Source organism: Arachis hypogaea, chromosome 7 (genome assembly GCF_003086295.3).
Source record: "Arachis hypogaea cultivar Tifrunner chromosome 7, arahy.Tifrunner.gnm2.J5K5, whole genome shotgun sequence".
Taxonomy (NCBI): domain Eukaryota; kingdom Viridiplantae; phylum Streptophyta; class Magnoliopsida; order Fabales; family Fabaceae; genus Arachis; species Arachis hypogaea.
In genome coordinates, this window is record NC_092042.1 from 71,608,914 (window position 1) to 71,631,913 (window position 23,000).

Consider the following 23,000-nt stretch of genomic DNA (forward strand, 5'->3'; position numbering starts at 1 on the left):
TATTTTTTGATCTCATTGCTCTTCTTCGATCTTCAGTTTCTCTTTTAGAATTTCATAATTAAGCTAAGTTTTCTTGCTGTTTGTTTCTTCAAGCAATTTTCCATTTCTGTTTGGCTACTGAGCTGAATTTCTTCATCTCATAGCTATCTAATTTACTTTAACTTACATTTTCTTGTTGAATTCTGAATCCTAGCACCCAAATCCTTTTATTCTTCAAGCAATTTACATTTCTCAGCAATTTAGATTTAGCACTTTACATTTTTTGTCCTTTAAGTTTCTGCAATTTACTTTTCTTGCAATTTAAGTTTTAGCTCTCTAAGAACAAACGCTTCTTTATCATCACTAGCTTGACGTTGGGCTTCTTAGGTTGGGGTTTGGATTATTTCACATCACTCCTCAATGCTGTGTGTCTTAGCCAGCCCTTTGTGGCTTTCCTTCCTCATATTGTTGACTGTAATTGCTATTACTACAAATACCTCTTCAAATGTCCTCTTTAGTAATGAACCACTTACTGATGAATCAATTATCATTCTTTAGGTTTGAGAGACCCCATCATAAAAGAAGTAGATTATCAGCTAATAGGATAGGGCATGATGTGGGCATCTTTCGAATAGTTTTTTATACCTCTCCCATGCTTTATAAAATGATTCGCTCTCCTTTTGAGAAAAAGAAGTGAGGTCTTTTCTTAATCAGATTACACTTTTATTACCAGCCATCATTCTTTCTTCATCTTTTCCTTGCATGTGAAATAAAAATAATATCAAACTACCTTGCGGTATAAAAAAGAATAAAGAGAAAAAAAAGAAGTAATTTAAACAAGATAAGAAATTAAAAGAACATTAAAAGAAAAAAGATGCAAATAAAAAGAACATGGAATCTAAGAAAAATAAAGAATAAAGAATTTAAGCCAACCAAAAGAATGCAAAGAAATAAGGAAATAAAACACGATCTAATTTTTTTTAAATAAAGTAAACTTACATAAATCAGAAGAATGAACGGGAACTAAGAAAGGAAGTAGAATTACGTGAAACAGAAAAATAAGAAAATAAAAGGAAAGAAGAAAAATAACGTAAAAGAAAAAGAAAAAGGATAGTGAACTAAAGGAAAGTACGTAAACAAGATTTAAACTAGGATTTAATCGGTTTTATATTGTCAATCTCAATTAATCTCCAGTAACGGTGCCAAAAACTTAATGAGTGAAAATTCAAACTCACAGATACCGGCAAGTGCATCGGATCGCATAAGTAATACCACGGTGAGTGGATATCATTCCCATGAGGATTATTAATGGGTTGAACAAGCAAATTTCCGATTAAAAATTCTAATTAGATTAATAAAACCGTATTGATGATCGAAAAGGGCAAGAGAGTATCTTGCTGAGAGCCTTGAAAATCTTGAATGTTCAATGCTTGGATGCCACAGATAGTGAGCTTGAATGATGAATTGAGAGAAGACAGTGATGATGAGAGTCAAGGGCTTTGGAGATGCTTATGCTCTTAAAAATTAATCTTGTTTATTTATCTTGAAGTTTACAAAAATTTTTCACAACAAAACCTTTAGTAACTGATTTTTAATTCCTTGGCTCCCCAGTTTCTCAAGCATTAATTAGGCATCAATTAATTAATCAAGAGATTAAGCACAAAAATTGATTTTAGATTCAAATAAAATTTGAAAGTAGTCCTTAGGTCAAATTATATGTCACGTGTTCAAGCTAGTTGATATGAAAATTAATGTCAGTTCAGAATTTCACAAATAATTCCGTTGCAAGTATAGTCCAAACCGACAAATAACTCTCAATCAAAGTTTAATTTTGGTTGTCACAAGTTCAACCCAATAAAAATAATCGAGAGTATTACTCCCGGATCGTCCTTACAAGAATGGGAAATTGTGTGTATCAAAGTTGGTCAAAGTTCCAGGGTTGAAAGACATAAGCAAGAATTTAAACTAGCAAAACTTAACATACAAGAAACTTAAATGCAAGAAATTAAATCCAAGCAATCAAACACTATCTAAGCAATTAACAATCTAACAAGCCAATGTATGAAATTAAATTGATTCTAGAACTAATTAAACTAACTAAAAGTAACTAAAACAAGAATTGAGCAAGTGAAATTTTGGAGTTTTCAAATAAGTTGCAAAAATAACTCTTAGCTAAGGTATATAAATTAAGATCACTATCCTTATCTAACAACCATATATTGACAATTATGAGGAATCAAATTCATTAAGTCTACTTATATAATTGAAGTATGTCAAATGGACATAATCAATATCAACTCCCAAGTCCCAATCTAGCTACTAATTAACTTAGTAGAACATTAGTGTCAATGAGTATCAAATTGGCTAACAACGATTCCCAAATCATCAATTCAATAAGACCCAATGACTCAAGGTCACTCAATTTCTTGAACCTAGGCCAAGAGTATAGAAATCTACTCCATATTTAGAGAAAACTATTTATCAAACACTTGGTGAGTAAGAAAAGGGAACATCATGTAATTGAGAAAATTAAGCACAATTAAATCTACCCACTACTAATTAGTAATGATCACAACTCAATTAACACATATAAATCATAAAAACTTTAATGCATTAACAGAAATTCAAAATTAACAAGATTCATAAACCAACAAACTAAGGGAAAGTAGCTCACAATGTTTCTAAGTGAAATTAAGTTAGAGAAACTACAATTAAAGCAACAAAAGAGAAATTCAACAAGATCCAAACTAGGAATTAAGACAAAATATAATCAAAATGCACTAAAATCCTAGAGAGAAGGGAGAGTTTCTCTTTTTAGAAATATAGGAACAAAAACTAGCTCAAAATTAAGTAAAATGTGTGTATGCTTGTTTGTGTTTCAATTCTCAGAATTGAGTTGATTTGGGCCCAAGAAAGGTCCAAAAATCGTTGGCATGTACAATTCTAAGAAAATCACGCGCTTCATGTCATGCGTACGCGCAAGTTGGGCTTTGCGTGGGTCATGCGTACACGCGAACGCTGGATCCTCAAAACTTCAAGTCTTCATTTCCTTCAGCTTTTGCATGCTTCCATTCCATCTTCCAAGCCATTCTTACCCCCATAGATCCTGAAATCACTCAACAAACATATCACATCATTGAATGGTAATAGAAGAGAATTAAAATTTAACATCTTTGAGGCCTAGAAAGCATGTTTTTACTCTTAAGCATAAATTAGGAAGAATTCTTAAATCCATGCTATTTTAGTGAATAAATGCAAGAAAATTTGATAAAATTCACCGAATTCAACACAAGATAAACCATAAAATTGTGGTTTATCAACCTCTCCACACTTAAACATAGCATGTCTTCATGCTAAATATTAGGAGACCAAAAATGATAAAGGAAATAGTAAGACTTATGGAATGCAACCTATCTACATGAATGCGACTAATGTACCTAATGCAAAATGCTTCTATTCACTTGGTTATAAATAAATAAATCTCTAAGAACATATGTAAGCACGTAGGGCTAAAATAGTATGATGATCAACAAACTTCCACTAATTCGGGTTTTAAAACAAAATGTGAACAAACTTGCAAGATGAAAGCTTATAAAAGCAAAAAATATAGAATTGAACAATCGTACCCTCATTGGAAGTGTTTGAACTCTAATCTCTCTAGTGTTTAAAGGTTGATTATCTCAATTCTCTTCTAATCTTGCTTCCAAGACTTGTTCTTCTACCAATCAACAAGTATTTAATGCATGCATACAAATATCAAGAGGTCTTTACAAAGATTATAATGGGGCTAGGTTCAAGGTAAGATTGTATTTGGTCAAGTGGACTAAAATTTGAATCCTTGATTAACCTAAACTTCCCACCTAACCTAAGAGAAACTATTTAACTATAATCAAAGTCTAACCACCCATTATTCCTCTTTTTCTACACATTCATGCATTCTTTTAATTTATGTCACATATACATTATTCTTATTACTTTACCATATGGTTAACCTTTGTCCCCTTTTTATTACTTTTCTTTCTTTTTCTTTTCTTTTTCTTTTTTTAACACATGCTTAAAAGGTTAATGAATATGGTTTTTCATTTGATGTACGAATATGTACCCAATTTCTAAAGTTTTCAACAAGAAAAGAAAAATACCCAATTCTCCCAACCAATGTTCCCAAATTCAATTTTCCCATACTTAAATCATGTACACTTCTCACTAGCTTAAGCTAATCAAAGATCCAATTTTCCCAACTCTCTCTTGAGCATGTTGAGTTGATTCATGAGTACATAGGGAAAAAATTTACAGTGAGAGGGGAGAAACTAAAGCAATATGTTCAACCTCCTCCTTAGTATCCTTTAGTTATCTTTTATTCTTCATATTTTATTTGTTTTATTTCTATATCTCATACTTTTCCTTGTTTTTAACTGTATTTGAGTCATGCATTTTGATTAAAATAGGAACAAGGACGTTCGGAACGGGGCTCGGAGCTTTAAAGAGGTGAAACTGGATTCAAGCGGTTGGGTGCTAAATGCCAAGACCAGGGCACACGCACAAGGGAGAATCTCCTCTAGACGCCTGGCATTTAGCATCGGCTCTGGGCATCTAGTGCCAGGGGTGTTAAATTGGTGCAAAATGATCCTGGAGGGTTGGCGTTTGGCGCAACCCTTGCCGTTTAGCGCCAGGACTGAGAAAAAAAGGGGTTGGGCAATAAATGCCAGGGTTTCAGTGTTTGGCGCCAAGGATGCAAAAAATGTGAATTTGACTCGGGAGGGTGGCGCTAAATGCCCACATCCCAACGTTTAGCACCGAGTACGCTAACCCCACTCCCCCTTTCATTTTTGAATTCAAACCCTCAACCAACACCTTTGATTCCCTCCCCCTTTCTTTGTTTCCCCAAACTTTTTCGTTAAAAATCATTTTTCATCCATTCTTCAAACGGCGTAAACTTCACGGACCCAATTTTCATTTAAGACAAGTTTAGAAAAGTTTGGGGGTCCGGAAGCCGAGTTATGGCTCGCCGAAGTTTGGTCAAAAATTAGTTTTTTTGAACAAATCTCAAACCTCTATTTTTACCAATTTCTTTTACCGAAATCAAATTTTTACCACTCAAAATGACAACAACCACATCCAACATAGCTCGTATCCTATCACAACCATCCATACCTCAATTTACTCATCTTTATCCCAGAAATTCTCAATTATACAAAAAAATATTCTCAATTTATCAATATTCATATACCCTTATTCATTATTCTCATTCATCACCATCAAATCATTATTCATCAACCTATTTCTCCAACCATAATCACATTCACATCATGATTCATTAATCTAATCAAACACCATCAATTCTACATATATTATCAACTAAATCACTAAACATGCTACAAACTCATAATTCAACTTATCCTAGGTCGTTTAGCCTAAATTTTCACAAGACATTATATATTATATACGAGAAACCAAAATCATACTTTGGCCGATTTCTTCCTAAGCCCAAAGACACCTCAAATTGACACAGAACTCATCCTCCAAGGTTCTCAACCATCAAGATTCTAGCATCCAAAGCTCCACCAAGCTTCCAATCTTCTCAATTGTATTTCAATTTCACATATACACTTTCTAATACATATTATTTCATCCATATATAAAATTTCAATACTCAACCACAAATAATGAAGGAATTCACTAGGGTTTGAGAATCCTTACCTTATACGTGCCTTAATCGAACAAAACCTGCTAATTCCTCAATCTAATTTGACCTTAAAACATTAAACTAACTAAAAATCTAAACACCCAAAACATTGAATTTTTGAAATTGGGGAAGAGGGAACTGAGAGTGACATTTAGACTTCCTTACCAAATTGGTTATCGAACTTTGTAATGCTCGACGCGGTGAACGCGTGGCCGCAAACGATGCGGCAATCGGAGCTCGGAGTTGAGAGTTAGGTTGATTTGAATTCAATTCAAGGGTTTTGTGTTTTCTTTTGTTCTTCCCACCTCATTACCAAGTTCCAGCGTGAAATGAGAATGAAGAAGGGAAAGGATGCTAAGTTCACTAAGTGGGTTGGATTGGGTTAGGCTAGTTCGACCTATTCGGCCCATTCGACCCAATCTTGGGCCAAAACTTTTAAAATTAGTGTCAAAATTCATGTTTTAATTAATTTTACCTCAATAAACTATAAAATTTAATTTTCTAATTTTTTTATTAATAATTAATTTATTGGCTAATTATTCGTTAATTATGCGAGGTTTATATCCTACCCACCTAAATAAGAATTTTGCCCACAAAATTCAAATTTAGTTACCTGAGAACAAGTGTGGATAGTCCTTCCACATTTCAGATTCAAGTTTCCACATGTGTTCTTCGATTCTAGCCTGACTCTGAGCAAATTTAACCAATGAAACCTCTTTTCTGCATAATCATTTGATACTGGTGTCATCAATTCTAACCGGAATTACTTGAAGTGTCAAAGATTCTTTCACTTGAACTGATTCAGGTTTCAGGACATGATTGAAATCAGGAGTAAACTTTTGAATCCGTGACATGTGAAACATGTCATGCAAGTTCGAAAGATGCAAGGGAAAGGTTATTCGGTAAGCTACCGGCCCAATTCTCTTCAGAATATGAAACGGACCCATATAACGAGGGTTTAGATTCTTTGTTTTGATCGCTCTACCCACTCTGGTTGTTGATGTGACCTTTAGGAACACATGCTCCCCTTCCTTAAACTTTAAAGGCTTTTGCCTCTGATCGGCGTAGCTTTTTCGGGTGGCTTTGAGCAATAAGCATTATATTTCAGACTTTCTTGATCTATTTGGTGATTTCAGCTACCAACTAGGCCCTAACAAGCTTGTTTCCCCAGCTTCATACCAGCATAGTAGATATTGGCACTTTCTCCCAAATAGAGCATCAAACAAAGCCATTCCGATATTCTCATGGTAGTTGTTATTATATGCAAACTCCACTAGCAGCATATACCGATTCCAACTCCTCGGCTGGTCCAAAACATAAGCCCTCAACATATCCTCTAGGGTTTGGATTCTCCTCACTGATTGGCCATCGGTTTGAGGATGGTATGTCGTACTTAAGCTCAACTAAGTCCCAAACGCTCGTTGGAAAACTCCCCAGAATCTAGAAGTGAAACGTGGATCTTTGTCTGAAATTTTGGTGATAGGCACGCCATGCAACCTCACAATTTCCTTGATGTACAAACGTGCTAGCTCTTCTAAGGTACAATTCATCCGAATGGGTAAAAAGTAAGCCGATCCACAAACACCCAAACAGCGTCAGATCCAGCTCGAGTTCTTGGCAAACCTGACACAAAATCCATTCCGATGCTTTCCCACTTCTATTGCAGAATTTCTAAAGGTTGAAGGGTTACAGATGGTCTCTGATGTTCAATTTTGACTTTCTGAGAGGTTAGGCACTTAGATACATATGACGCCACATTAGCTTTCATTCATGACCACCAAAACATCGCCTTCAGATCATGGTAATTCTTAGTACTTCCCTGGTGAATAGAAAATTCGCTCCTACGTGCCTTCTTCAAGATATCTTGCCGTAAATTCCCAATATTCGGCACGCAAATCCTACCCTTGTACCTCCATATTCCATATCCGTCCCATGAAACTCTCGATCTCTTTCCTTTCTCAATTTCCAGCAACATCTTCTGCAACTCCTAATCGTCTTGTTGAGATTTTTAAGACATCAGACTTAAAATCACTTGAAACTTGCAATTGACTTAAACAGAGAGTTCCGGACACTTTTCTGACACCCAAGTTCAGATTCTCAAATGCCTTTCTTCTTCTAGAAGCATCATGCAAGAAGCACATAATGAATTTTGGCTCAAAGCGTCAGCCACAACATTAGCTTTTCTTGGGTGGTAGTTTAACTCGAAATGATAATCTTTTAGCAGCTCCATCCACCACCTCTGATGCATATTCGGTTATTTTTTATCGAAAATATACTTTAAACTCTTGTGGTCTGAGAAGACTTGAAACTTGACACCATATAGATAATGTCTCTAGAATTTTAAAGCAATCACAACCGCATCCAATTTAAGATCGTGAGTCGGATAATTCATTTCGTATGGTTTCAACTGCTATGACGCGTATGCCACGATATTACGGTGCTGCATCAGCACACACCCCAAACCCTTCAATGATGCATCACAGTATACCTCAAAAGGTTTGTTTGGCTCAGGCAACACTAACACAGGTATAGTAGTCAGTTTTTAATTTAATGATTGAAAACATTCCTCGCATTCAGAGGTCCAAATAAATGGCACATCCTTCCTATTTAGCTTAGTCAAATGCAAAGCAAGCTGTGAGAAACCTTTGATAAATCTCCAATAATAACCTACTAAACCTAAGAAACTTTTAATTTTTGTCACAAAAGTTGGTCTCCCCCAGTCCTTACCACCTCAACTTTAGCAGAAACCACCACAATTCCTTGTTGACTCACCACATGACCAAGAAACTTCACCTTATTCTTCCAGAATTTGCATTTATATAGCCTGGCGTACAATTTTCTTTCCTTCAGAACCTGTAGCACAATCTGCAAGGGATTTGCATGTTTTTCTTTGGTCCTGGAATAGATGAATATGTCATCAATGAAGATGACAATGAAAATGTAGTCCATAAACACCGCCGGGGCATTGGTTAAACTAAAAGATATTACAGTATTTTCATAGTGGCTGTAACGAGTTATGAAAGAAGTCTTTGAAATGTCTTCGTCTCTCACTCTTATCTGGTGATAACCAGATCTAAGGTCAATCTTAGAAAATAATCCAGGACCTTGCAATTGGTCCATCAGCTCGTCGATTCTTGGTAACGGATTTTTATTCTTCACAGTGACTTTGTTCAATTGCCGGTAGTCTACACACAGACGCATACTCCTACCTTTCAAGAGAGAGAAGCTCTCTATTCTCTCTAGAATTAGGTTAGATCTAGATTAGGATTTCTTAGATCTGGGTTTAGTTCATGCTTTGATTTACTTTTCCTTTACAATTTTTTGTTCCTCTACCTTTCCTCTCTCTAGTTTAGCATTTGATTCTTGTAATTGTTTAATTTTATGTTGATGAAATCTTGTTCCTCTTATTTCCCTTTTAATGCAATTCATGTTTTGAGTTCTTTTATTGTTGATTTGCTTTATTGTTGTTAATTCCTTGCAATTGGTAGTGTAGATATACTTTTCTTCCAATTTGATTTTACTTTCCTTTTATGCCTTCCAAGTGTTTGATAAAATGCTTGGAAGGATGCTAGAATAGATTTTTCTCCTCTTGGCCTTGGTTGAGTAATTGGAGACTCTTGAATTATCTAATGCTTTTGTTGATTAACAATTAGAAGTTGCTAATTGATTTAAATTCCACTAAAGCTAGTCTTTCCTTAGGAGTTGACTAGGACTTGAGGAATCAAATTGATTATTTCCACTCGACTTTCCTTCATCATTAGAGATTAACTAAGTGGAGCAATAGATAATTCTTGTCACAATTGATGAAGATAATGAGGATAGGACTTCTAATTCTCATACCTTGCCAAGAGCTTTTCTAGTTGTTAGTTTACTTCTTTTGCTATTTATATTTCTTGTTTCTTTATTCAAAAACCCTAAATTATACTTCATAACCAATAACAAGAACACTTCCCTGCAATTCCTTTGAGAGATGACCCAAAGTTTGAATACTTCGTTTATTTTTATAGGGGTGTTACTTGTGACAACCAATTTTTTTATGAGAGGATTCTTTGTTGGTTTAGAAACTATACTTGCAACGAGATTTCATTTGTGAAATTCTTTACCAATCATAAATTTCTTCATCAAAATGGCGCCGTCGCCAGGGAATTGCAAACGTGTACCTTGTTATTGGTTATTGTATATATGTGAATATTGTGAATAGCTTGGTTTTTGGATTGCTTGTTTTAAAACTTTGTTTCATTGTTTCTTGTTAGCTTTTGTTTTTATTTTCTCTTTTCATTATGAACTCTCACTTTGGCTATGAGTTTGGTTCTAACTATGTTGTAGGAGATGAGAGTTACAATGAAGACATGCATCAAGGATGGAACAATCAATGGTGGGAAGAGCTATATGTATATGATCAATCCTCATGGCAACAACCTCCACCATTAGACTATGAACAAAAGCCATTCTATGATGCATACCAATCAAATGGCTATGGTGAATCTCCTTGTGAGTATCAAGAACCACCATCATATATCTATGAGCCATATCCTTGACATAGCCCTCAACCATGCTCACAAGCCCCTTTCCACCAAACACCTCCATATGACCCTAATGCATATCCATCATACCAACCACTTTTTGAGTCATATGAACCATATATGGAACCACCACGATATCAACACTTCCAAGAACCACCACTTCCATACTATTACCAAGATGAACCACTTCCAATGTACACAAATCTTCAACCACAATATGACTTTTACCTTCCACCACAACCCTCCATGGAAGAATATCCATGTCCATCAATCCAAGAGTAATATGATCCTACTTATGTTAACAATTTGGAACAAGAGCCAATGGATCGTCTCAAAGAAACAATGGACCGGCTTCAAGTAACCATCCATCAAAAGATAGACTCATGGGACAAGCAAAACATTTGCAAGGATGAGCCACCATGGAATATGGTGTGCAACAAGTGGAAAAATTGGAAAGTGTTGAACCGCCACATACCTATCAAGAAGAACCACTGACGGAGGCAAAAATTGACCGATTAAGAATTTAATGGAATAAATACGTTGCGAGTACAGTTCTTAACCAGTGAAAATCCGCTTATCAATTTAGAAGGGTTGTCACAAAATTAGAATAAAAATATTGGGAGTATGAATCCCAGGTCGTCTCCCAACGAGTTGACAAAAGAGTGCAGCTTATTGATAAGAGGTTTTCCAAGAAATTTTGAGTTTGAGAAACAGAAAAATAAATAAGAAAATTTATGATAAAGATCTTGACCGGGATAAGATTAATTGGAAGTTCTATCCTTGTTGGATTTTTCTCAAGATCAATTGATAATTGGTAGTTGTTTCCACTTAGTTATCCTTTACTGAATAAAGGAAGGTCAAGTAAGTTGGAAGTCAACTTCTATTCACAAGTTCTAATCCTCTCCCTTGGGAAGGATTAGCGTTAGTGACTAGAGATTCAACCAATAATAAACCCAATTACAATTTAACTCTTGAGTATTCCAACTCAAGGTTCTCCTTTTAATCAACTCCGAATCAAGTTGGGAAACTACTCTATTATCATAAATGTAGACTTCATAAAATTAAAAGGGAAAATAAATAAAGACATGATAAACAATAATAAAAAAGATCAATTAAAAATAAAAATAGTTCTTGTATTAATAAACTCTAAAAATAATCCAATTGTAACTCTGGGCAAATTAAGGATATGAAAGAGTAAGTGAAAAGTAAGAAAACAAACTAGAATGATGAAGTCTTGGCGGAGGTAAAAACTCTTCTCAATATCCAAATCCAAAAGCAAAATGAAAAATTTTAAGAATTATGAATGTGTAGTGTGAAAACCTAGAGGAGTGAAATCATATCTAAAAACTAAAAACTATCCTCATGAGAATCTCCTCGAGTCTCTGCATGTTCCCTGGCTTTAGTCTGTGTTTTTTGGGCCGAAAACTAGGTCAAAACGCGGCCCAAAATCACTCCCAGTGTGTTCTGTTAATTCTGCAGATCGCGCATGTCACGCGTACGCGTCGTCCACGCGTGCGCGTCATTCAGCGTTTTTCTCGCCACGCGTACGCGTCGTCCACGTGTTCACGTCATTCGTGCAGATTCCAATCCACGCGTTTGCATCAGGCACGCAAACGTGTCACTGCGATTTTCTCATTTCGCGCGGTCCGTGAGCCATGCGTCCGCGTCGGTGTTCGTTGGTCATCTCCTTGATTTCTTGTGTTCCTTCCATTTTTGCAAGCTTCCTCTTCATTCTCTAAGCCATTCCTGCCCTATGAAACCTGAAACACTTAACACATGGATCACGGCATCGAATGGTATAAAAGAGAATTAAAATACACAATAAAAATATCTTTAGGAAGTAAGTTTACAACCATAGAACAACTTTGGGAAGGAATTGTAATATCATGCTAATCATATGAATAAGTGGGTAAAGACTTGATAAAACCACTTAATTAAACACAATATAAATCATAAAATAATAGTTTATCAACCTCCCCACACTTAAACATTAGCATGTCCTCATGCTTTGTTCAAGGAGATAAAATAAATGAGTAGGGAAAATGTAAGACTCATGCAATGCAATACAACCATATATATGGATGCAACTATATGATTTTGTCTACTTGGTTAAAAACAAATAAGTTCTTTAAGACAGACATAAATCAAATTCCACTAATTCAAACTATACAGTAAAAACATGTAAATTTGTAAGAAGACAGCTCATAAAAGCAGGGAACATAGAATCAAGCATTGAACCCTCACTAATGGTGTATGTGCACTCTAATCTCTCTAGTGTATAGGGTAATCACTCTATCCTTCTCTAATATTGCTTTCTAAATTTTGTTCTTCTCCTAACCAATCAACAATATTCAATGTACTAATGCAAACATCATGAGGTCTTTTTAAGGTTGTAATGGGGCTAAGGTAAGGGTAAGGGTATATATATAAGGCTAAGTGAGCTAAAATATGAATCTTTGACTAACCTAAGCTCTCACCTAGTATACATACACTCTATATAATTCTAAAAATCACACCTAGCTACCCATAATTTCTCACTTTGCATTACATATTCATGTATCAAATTTTCTTTTAATTTTTATCACATATGCATAGATCTTTAATTAAACTTAGCATTGGGGTAATTTTGTCCCCTTATTTATTTATATATGTATTGAATATTTTTGGATTTTTTTTCTGGAAAGATAAAATAACATATCAATGCATATGGATTTTTTTTCTATTTTACATGAGTAGGTACCCAAATTCCCATTATTTTATCATGACACATTTCCTTATTAACCCTTGTTTCCACAGTTTTCCCATGCTTAATTAACACATAATTTCTATCTTAAGCTGACCAAAGATTCTATTTGGGATAATTAATTTGTTTTTCTGCTTAAAGCTAGTGATGTGGTAAAATATAGAACAATTGGAATTAAAAAGCTCAAAGTAGCTAACAAAGGTAATTTAAAGGTTAGGCTTATTTGGGATAAGTGAGCTAAACAAATAATGGCCTCAATCATATGCATGCATATAACACATTAAACATTGGACATATAGGATGAAACAAAATATAAATTACAATCATAGAGAAGTAAACACACAAGAATAAAATGTTTATGGTTAAAAAGTGTAACCATATAATTAAGCTCAAAATCTCACGGGTTGTGTGTTCTTTAGCTCAAAAACCATGTTCCAATTACAACTTCAAACAAATTTAACACAAAAAGTTTTGATTTAAATTAGTGAAAATTTTCAAGAATAGGGTCTTGAAAAGAAACTCATTATATTTCAACCAAATAGAATATGCATGCAAATAACCTATTATTAAACAATCTATCCTATCCTAATCAAAGGAAAAATAACTAAATATCCTACTTTATTGATGTTAGGGAAGAGAAGTTACCTCCGGAAGTCGGGTACTAACCGACCTCCCCAAACTTAAGGCTTTGCACCGTCCTTGGTGCCATCTATCAGGAACAAAGGGGGCTGGTAGCAGTATCTCCACAGTCGGGACCGTCATGGCTCCCTGTGCTGGTAAATGAAGTGGAGTCCGGAGTGTCAGGGTCTTTGTCAGGTCTGTGGTTTCCTGTTAGTAGCTCCTTGAGGTAAGTGAATCGGCACTGGTTACGGCGCTCTCTTAGCTTCGCTTTCTGTTCTTGTCGGTCCAACCTCTCCAGTATCTGATGGAGCAGCTGATTTGTTAAAGGTGCTTGTGGAGTGGAAGGAGAAATGTCTTTAGCCTGTTCTGCAGGTTGGCTAGTAGTGGCTGCTGGAGGTCTGATATATTTTCCATTAGGGACGTACTGATCACTCCGTAGAAGTATGGCTCTGGTGTCCCCAGTCCTGTAGGAGACTCCAGCTGCTGAGACGAGATCTGAGACCAAGGTATGAAAAGGTAAGTTGCCCGCAATTTGTACGTATCCCATGACATTCCGGATGTGTCTTGGTAGGTTTAGAGGCTAGTCTGTAATGATACACCAAAGTAAAACAGCCATATCTGCAGTGAAGGAGGACCCATGAGTGCTCAGAAAGATATTATGGGACATAATCTGCGCCCATACTCGAACTTCTAAGGTAAGTACGGAAGCCGATATCCTCTTAGGTCGGGAGCGATGGTATCCATAAATCCATCTGCTGCCAGGTTGTGCGATAACTCTAAGAATGGTGTCCCAGACAAATTGGTATGTCTGGCGCTTGAGTGCGGCTTCTTGAAATGCGTCCAGTCCTTTTGGAGCATGGGAAAGATCTAAAACTTTTTGAATGGCCTCTTCTGTGAAGGGGACATGCTTTTGACGGACATAGACAGACTATAGGCTTGGCAAGTAAAAGTTGGAGTAGAATTCAACTACCCATGATAGATTAACCTGTCGTGGCTGTCTCTGTAGGAATCCCCATTGTCTTTGCTCAATGCGGGGCTAAACAAATTCAGCAATTTGGGTTGGGAGGATGAGAAGGTGCTCATTGTTATAGTTCCTTTCCGCCAGAATGGGGAACATCTGCTCACAGTAGTGGTTAGTGAACCGCGCAGTGTCCTTTGCTGGAAAGGCCTTCTCTTTTTCATCAACCTTGATGATCCTCTTGATTTGTTTTGTTGAGGGTTTAACCGCTGTTGAAGATGGCTCTGTCACTAATGCTCGTTTCATTCCTCTCCTTGCCGGTAGTTTGGGAGTAGCTTTCTCTTTACCTTTCTTGGTGGCCATCCTGAAAGGGAAAGAGTAAGGACTTTAAAACTTCAAGGGTTAGAGCAAGGAAGAGAGCTGGATATGTGATAATCAATGCACGGTAAAGAAGGATGTCGTTAACACATGGTCATGACTACATGTGAAAGTTCATCAATGGAAATGCAAGACGTTTATTGGCATGCTGGCAAAGGCATGAGTATCATAGATTAAGCATTCAATGTGCAAGTTAGATTACCAAGTCTTTCAAACTAACAATATGTTTGTAATGGTAATTATATTTAATTAATAAAATATAAAAGGGGTTTTCGTGAAAAGCAAGCATTTAGAGTAGTAGAATAAAAGAATTCCAATAATAGTGCATAATGCCATACGGGATTTTTCACAAACACATAGCGTGCATGGTAAATATGTTATCGAAAGTATTAAATTGAACATGCAAGCAACCCTATAAAAAGTAATATAATTGTCAAACAATTTCTTAATAATTCACAAGCAAAATATAGAGAATAAAGACCCAAATAAATTTTCAACACCAATAAAAAAAGGTTTAAAAAGAAAAAAGAAAAAAGAAAACATAGATAATGAAAGGAAAAAGAAAAGAGAAGAAGAAAATAAATAAATGGAAAGGTAAAGAGAGAAGACGGAAAGAAAAGAACCTTGATGATGAGTGGGAAAAAGAAAGAGGGGGGAAAGTAAGTAAGAAGTGGGAAAGAATGAAGAGGGGAGGGAGTAAGAAGAAAGAAAGCAGAAGGAAAAAAAAGAAAAATTAGGATTTGGGGAAGAAAAGATATGATATTTGGCTGATCTGGATAAGCTATGCGGCGCAGGCGACGCAGACACGTGGGGCACGCAGTCACGCGGTTGGCGCGTTTTGAAGTGACGCGGATGTGTCGGTCACGCGAACGCGTGACGTGAATTACGCTAGTGGCGTCAGAGCAGCCTCGCGTATGCACAACTTTCTATTTAATTCGCATATTTGCCAAAATTTAGGGTGACACGTTTGCGTGGTTGACGCGATCGTGTGAAAGGCTATATTTTGAAAATGACGCGGACGCGTGGGTCACGCGTGCACATGGTAGGGCTTGTGCTTCTAGCATGGTTCTAGCCCCGCTCCATCACAACTTACTGGCATACACCCATTTACGTCGATTTTACAGGGCCACGCGTTCACGTGGGTGACGTGGACGCGTGGGGAGGCTATTTCGCAAACGATGCGAACGCGTTAGTGACGCGGTCACGTGGGCGTGTTTGTGCCAAAGGCACGCCTCCAGCCACATTATCGCGTGACTTTCTGTAAAATTCTTTTCTCTTCCCGAGGCACATATGACGCGGACGCATCGGTGACGCTGTCGTGTCACTTGCCATTTTGTGTGTGTGTGTGTGTGTGTGTGTGTGTAGAATGCAAATGCAAATGTGAATGCAGACTATATGCAGAGATTAAGAGAAGAGTCATTAACACCATAAAAATAGAATAAAGTAAATTAAAACTAAGACTAAAACGGAACGATCATACCATGGTGGGTTGTCTCCCACCCAGCACTTTGCTTTAACGTCCTTAAGTTGGACGCTCCACTAGCTCTGTCTCCTGCTATTGGTAGATCCTCTAAGAGGAAGATCTCTAGCTCCTTGTTCTTCTGTATCTTCTCACCATGATATAGCTTTAAGCGATGTCCATTGACCTTGATGAATTCAGAGCTTGAAGGATGACTCAAGTGGAAGACTCCGTATGGCTCAGCCTTCTCTACTCGATAGGGACCGTCCCATCTTGATCTCAACTTGCCTGGCATGAGCCTTAATCTGGAGTTGTAAAGGAGGACTAAGTCCCCAGGTTGGAACTATCTCCTCTTGATGTGCTTATCATGCACAGCCTTTACCTTCTCTTTATACAGCCTGGAGTTCTCATAAGCTTCTAGGCGAAGGTGTTCTAATTCTTGTAGTTGCAACTTCCTTTCAGCTCCAGCTTTCCCAAATTCCATATTGCATTCTTTTACCACCCAGAAGGCTTTGTGCTCTACCTCAACTGGGAGGTGACAGGTCTTTCCATAAACTAAGCGGAAGGGACTCATCCCGATTGGTGTCTTGCTGTCCGATATGCCCAAAGTGCATCTTGGAGCCTGGTGCTCCAATCCTTTCTATGAGGCTTGACTATCTTCTGTAATATATGCTTTATCTCTCTGTTAGACACCTCGGCTTGCCCATTGGTCTAGGGATGGTAGGCTGTTGATACTTTGTGAATTATCCCATGCTTCTTCAGTAATCCTGTTAGTCTCCTGTTATAAAAGTGAGTGCCTTGATCACTCACGATTGCTCGTGGTGATCCAAAGTAACAAATAATATGGTTTCTAACAAAGGAAACAACAGTGTTAGCATCATCAGTACGGGTAGGAATTGCTTCCACCCATTTAGAAACGTAATCTACAGCTAACAGTATATAAAGGTGACCATTAGAATTTGAAAATGGACCAATGAAGTCAATGCCCCAAACATAAAAAATTTCACAGAAAAGCATAATCTGTTGAGGCATCTCATCCCTCTTGGATATATTACCAAACCTTTGGCAAGGGGAACAAGATTTACAAAATTTAGCAACATCTTTAAAAAGAGTAGGCCACTAGAATCTACAGTCTAAAACTTTTCTAGTTGTTCTTTGAAGGCCAAAATGTCCTCCGCTCTCAGATGAGTGGCAGGCCCCTAATATGGACTGGAATTCTTATTGAGGCACACACCATCTAATTACCTGGTCAGTACCACACCTCCATAAATATGGATCATCCCATATATAATATTTGGACTCATTTTTCAGCTTGTCTCTTTGATGCTTAGTAAAATTTGGAGAAAAAGTGTGGCTAACTAGATAATTAGCTACAGGTGAATACCAAGGAACTACTTCAGATACTGCCTGTAAGCTATCAAATGGGAAAGTGTCATTGATATGAGTGGAGTCATTCTTAATGTGCTCAAGGCGACTCAAGTGGTCTGCCACTAAATTTTGATTACCACTCCTATCCTTAATTTCTAAATCAAATTCTTGCGGCAGTAGTATCCAACGTATTAGTCTTGGTTTAGACTCTTTTTTAGCTAATAAATATTTTAGAGCTGCATGGTATGAGTATACTACTACCTTAGTACCAAGTAAATAGGCTCGGAATTTATCCAGAGCAAAAACAATAGCTAGAAGCTCTTTTTCAGTAGTAGTATAATTAGACTGAGCAGCATCTAAATTCTTAGATGCATAAGCAATTACAAAAGGATCCTTACCTTCGCGTTGAGCCAGTGCTGCTCCTACTGCATGATTGGAGGCTTCATACATGATTTTAAATGGCTGGCTCTAGTTTGGGCCTTTCACAATCGGAGCTTGAGTCAGGGCGATCTTTAGCTTATCAAACGCTTGTATGCAATCCTCACTGAACTCGAACTCAATATCTTTCTGCATTAGTCTGGATAAAGGCAATGCAACCTTACTGAAGTCCTTAAGAAATCTCCTGTAAAAACTTGCGTGGCCAAGGAACGAACGGACTTCCCTCACAGAGGAGGGGTAAGGTACACTAGAAATAACATCTACCTTTGCTGGATCTACAGAGATACTAGTATTAGAAACAACGTGTCCCAGAACAATACCTTATTTGACCATAAAGTGACATTTTTCAAAATTTAAAGCAAGGTTTGAACTAACACACCTGTCTAAAACTCTAGATAAATTATCCAAGCAAAGGCTAAATGAATCACCATATATGCTAAAGTCATTCATAAAAACTTCCATACAGTTCTCTATGAGATCAAAGAAAAGACTCATCATACACCTTTGGAAAGTACATGGTGCATTGCATAGGCCAAAGGGCATTCTCTTATAAGCATAAGTTCCAAAAGGACATGTAAAAGTAGTCTTTTCCTGATCTTCAGGAGCTATATGGATTTGAAAGTAACATGTATAACCATCTAAAAAGCAATAATGAGATTTACCTGACAGGAGATCAAGCATCTGATCAATAAAAGGCAAGGGGTAGTGATCCTTGCGAGTGGCTTGGTTTAGACGCCTATAGTCAATGCAAACTCTCCATGAATTCTGCACTCTGGTTGTCAAAAGCTCTCCAGGCTCATTCTTCACTGTTGTGACTGTAGACTTCTTGGGCACCACTTGTATTAGACTGACCCATTCGCTATCTAAAATAGGGTAAATGATATCTGCTTCAAGTAGTCTGGTTACTTCTTTCTTGACAACTTCTAAGATGGTGGGATTCAATCTTCTTTGAGGCTGACAGACAGGCTTTGCTCCTTCTTCTAAGAATATTATGTGTTCACAAACTTGAGGGCTGATGCCTACTATATCCGCTAAACTCCATCCAATTGCTTTCTTATGCTTCCTCAACACACTAAGCAGTTGTTCTTCCTGTTGGGAAGTGAGCTCCCTTGCAATGATAACTGGAAACTTCTGCTTATCCTCAAGGTAAGCATACTTGAGGTGTGAAGGAAGGGGTTTTAATTCCAATTTCTACTTATGGCTAGGCTCTAGACCTTCTGGAACTAATGATAATGGTAAGGCATCCTCATTTTGTTCAGAGGATGTCCCTGCACTTGGACCTTGCTCCATGTGCTTCTCTTCTATTTCCTCCTGGTGAACTACAGCTACAATCTCATCAATAATGTCGCATTGGAATACTGAATGATCTTCCGGAGGATGCTTCATAGCTTCATTCAGATTGAAGCTAACTGCTCGGCCGTCTATCTCAAAGGAATAGGTTCCTGAAAAGGCATCCAGCTTGAACTTTGAAGTCTTCAAGAAGGGTCTTCCAAGTAGGATGGATGACGGCTTTCCTGAGTCATTTTGGGGCATCTCTAAGATATAGAAGTCAATGGGAAATGTGAGCCCCTTAATGCTCACCAATACATCTTCAGCAATTCCAGCCACTGTAATAATGCTCTTATCTGCTAACACAAAATGAGCTGCCGACCTTTTTAAGGGAGGGAGCCTCAAAGCATCATATACAGACAAAGGCATAATACTCACGCACGCTCCTAAATCACACATGCAATCAGAAAAAATTACACCTCCAATCGTACATTTAACCATACATGGACCTGGATCACTACATTTTTCAGGTATATTTCCCATTAAAGCAGATATAGAACTACCTAAAGGAATAGTTTCAAATTTATTAATTTTATCTTTATTTATGCACAAATCTTTTAGAAACTTTGCATATTTAAGTACCTGCTGAATAACATAAAAAAGGGGAACAGTTACCTCGACCTTTTTGAATATTTCTACCATTTTGGGATCAAGTTCCATCTGCTTTCTGGGCTTCCTTGCAAGTTGTGGGAAGGGAATAGGGAGGGCGTTGTTTGCAGCTTCTGCATCCTTTGGTGTTTCATTCTGTGGTTGAGCTGCTTCTTCTTCAACTATGTTCTATACATCCTCTTCCTCTTCAACATCTTCCACTTCCACTACATCCTCAGCTGGGACGTGTACTGTTGGGCTTGGCTCCTCCTGGTTCCTCTCCTGGAATATGGTTTCGGACCTCAGAGTGATGGCATTGATGCCACCCTTGGGGTTAGGTAGGGGTTGAGAAGGAATTCCACTGGAGCTTGAAGGTTGATTGGTGGAACTAGATGGTGAGTCTAACCGGGAAACAAGAGCTTGTAAAGTGGCAGTTAGACCATTTAAAGTAGAACTCAGCTGCGTGTGCATGTGTTGTTGTTCTTGTGCGAGAGAACGAAGCATCTCGTCATTTGATGAAGAGTTAGAATAAGTAATCTGAGGTACTTGTGGTTGGTTGTGCTGTGGTCCTTGAGATTGTCTTTGGTGAGGGGCTCTGTAAGGTTGGTTCTGATTCTGCTGTCTGTTGTTGTTATTGTTATTCCACCTCTGGTTTCCATTGTTATCTCTGCCTCTTCTGTTATACTTGTCCCTCAAACCATGGTTAGAATTTTCTCTCCAAACTTGGTTGGAATTGTCCTGCCATCCATAGTTATAGTTGCCACCTTGATTGTATCCTTGATTTGGGCGGTCATAGAAGTTGTGAGTGGCTGCCACAGTGTTGTCTTCCTGTTGGAGCTGCGGACATTCATTAGTATAATGACTATAATCAGCACAGATCTCGCATACTCTTTGTGGAACCAACTATTGGCTTTGTTGTGGCAGTGGAGGCTGAGCTTGTTGCGCTTGTTGTTGATTCAACTGCACCTGTTTCAGTAGGTTGGTCATTTCACATATACTCTGGGTCAGAGCAGTAGTCTCTTTGCTCGAAGAAACTTCAGCAACATCTTTTGAGTGGCTGTGCCTATGCCTGTGATTCCTAGTGGACTCAGCTAAGTCGCTGATTAATTGCCATGCTTCATCTTCGGTCTTGTACTTTTTCATAGAACCATTACTAGCACCTTCCAATGTGGTCTTATCCTGAGGCTTCATGCCTTGTGTGAAGTAGCTGATCAACACCATCTTGTTGATCTTGTGATGGGGGCATGCATCCAGGAGATTGTTGAAGCGCTCCCAATATTCGTAGAGAGTCTCGAATTCGCCTTGAATGATCATAGAAATTTCTTTTCTCAATCTATCAGTAACTTCAGCTGGAAAGTATTTCTCCAAAAATTCTCTTCTAAACGTATCCCAGTTAGTAACAGTCGCTTCAGGTTGGGTGTAGTACCATTCCCTCGCCTTTCTCTCAAGAGAAAATGAGAAGGCGGTTAACAGAATAGGAGTTTCATTCGCACCATGACGCCTAACAGTAAAACAGGCTGTCTGGAAATCCCTAAGGTGCTTAATAGGCTCTTGATCAGGTAGGCCATGAAACTTGGGCAGCAAGTTGATTAGTGCAGTTTTCAGTTCAAAATTTGCAGCTACCATTGGGTGATGCACTTGATACGGCTGCAGTGTAAAATCTGGGACTCCAGCTTCCTGGAGAGTAATCCTCCTAGGTTCTGCCATGTTACCTGCACATGAATCAACTGAATCAGTAGTAAATGAGCTTGTTTCGCTCTGAGATGGCGGTTCAGATTCGCCCTCAGATGAGATTGGTGAATCGATAACAATCACTTCACCACCCTCAGAGGCTAACCGACGTCGAGCTCGCCTAACACGTGAAAGAGTTCTTTCAATTTTAGGATCAAATGTGGCTAAGCTCGGATCAGGAAGTGAACGCGTCATTCAACGAGAGAAACATACAGCTCATGGCGATAAAACAAAATAAAATAAAATGCAAATAAATAAATTCTAACCAATAAATTAGCAAACTATTATAACTCCCTGGCAACGGTGCCAAAAATTGACGGAGGCGGAAATTGACCGATTAAGAATTTAATGGAATAAATACGTTGCGAGTACAGTTCTTAACCAGTGAAAATCTGCTATTCAATTTAAAAGGGTCGTCACAAAATTAGAATAAAAATACCGGGAGTATGAATCCCAGGTCGTCTCCCAACGAGTTGACAAAAGAGTGCAGCTTATTGATCAGAGGTTTTCAAAGAAATTTTGAGTTTGAGAAACAGAAAAATAAATAAGAGAATTTATGTAATTTAAATAAAGATCTTGACCGGGAGAAGATTAATTGGAAGTTCTATCCTTGTTGGATTTTTCTCAAGATCAATTGATAATTGGTAGTTGTTTCCACTTAGTTATCCTTTACTAAATAAAGGAAGGTCAAGTAATTTGGAAGTCAACTTCTATTCACAAGTTCTAATCCTCTCCCTTGGGAAGGATCAGCGTCAGTGACTAGAGATTCAACCAACAATAAATCCAATTACAATTTGACTCTTGAGTATTCCAACTCAAGGTTCTCCTTTTAATCAACTCCCAATCAAATTGGGAAACTACTCTATTATCATAAATGTAGACTTCATAAAATTAAAAGGGAAAATAAATAAAGCATGATAAACAATAATAAAAAAGATCAATTAAAAATAAAAATAGTTCTTATATTAATAAACTCTAAAAATAATCCAATTGTAACTCTGGACAAATTAAGGATATGAAATAGTAAGTGAAAAGTAAGAAAACAAACTAGAATGATGAAGTCTTGGCGGAGGTAACAACTCTTCTCAATATCCAAATCCAAAAGCAAAATGAAAAATTTTAAGAATTATGAATGTGTAGTGTGAAAACCTAGAGGAGGAGTGAAATCAGATCTAAAAACTAAAAACTATCCTCATGAGAAT

At 37.4% G+C, this 23,000-nt stretch overlaps 1 protein-coding gene and 1 non-coding gene across 2 annotated transcripts; one reads left to right on the top strand and one right to left on the bottom strand.

Annotated features, from left to right (window-relative positions):
- Positions 1–585: 585 nt before the first annotated feature.
- On the top strand, positions 586–692 carry LOC112704202 (small nucleolar RNA R71). Its single transcript, XR_003154838.1, has one exon. It is a non-coding gene; the product is annotated as a small nucleolar RNA R71 (small nucleolar RNA).
- A 2,313-nt stretch (positions 693–3,005) lies between these two features.
- Positions 3,006–6,908, bottom strand: LOC112701581 (uncharacterized). Its single transcript, XM_025752323.1, has 4 exons — positions 6,842–6,908; positions 6,430–6,743; positions 6,276–6,351; positions 3,006–3,085 (listed from the first exon to the last, which is right to left on the bottom strand). Exons 1-4 carry the CDS (start codon positions 6,906–6,908, stop codon positions 3,006–3,008), a joined length of 537 nt encoding a protein of 178 aa, XP_025608108.1.
- Positions 6,909–23,000: the final 16,092 nt, after the last annotated feature.

Bases quoted from the DNA above. Each gene is read 5' to 3' on its own strand.
- LOC112701581 (XM_025752323.1), bottom strand. From the start codon at position 6,908: ATGAGAATATCGGAATGGCTTTGTTTGATGCTCTATTTGGGAGAAAGT. The intron at 6,744-6,841 runs GTATGAAGCTGG...TATTGCTCAAAG, and splicing joins TGCCAATATCTACTATGCTG to CCACCCGAAAAAGCTACGCC. The intron at 6,352-6,429 runs GTAATTCCGGTT...AAATTTGCTCAG, and splicing joins AAGAATCTTTGACACTTCAA to AGTCAGGCTAGAATCGAAGA.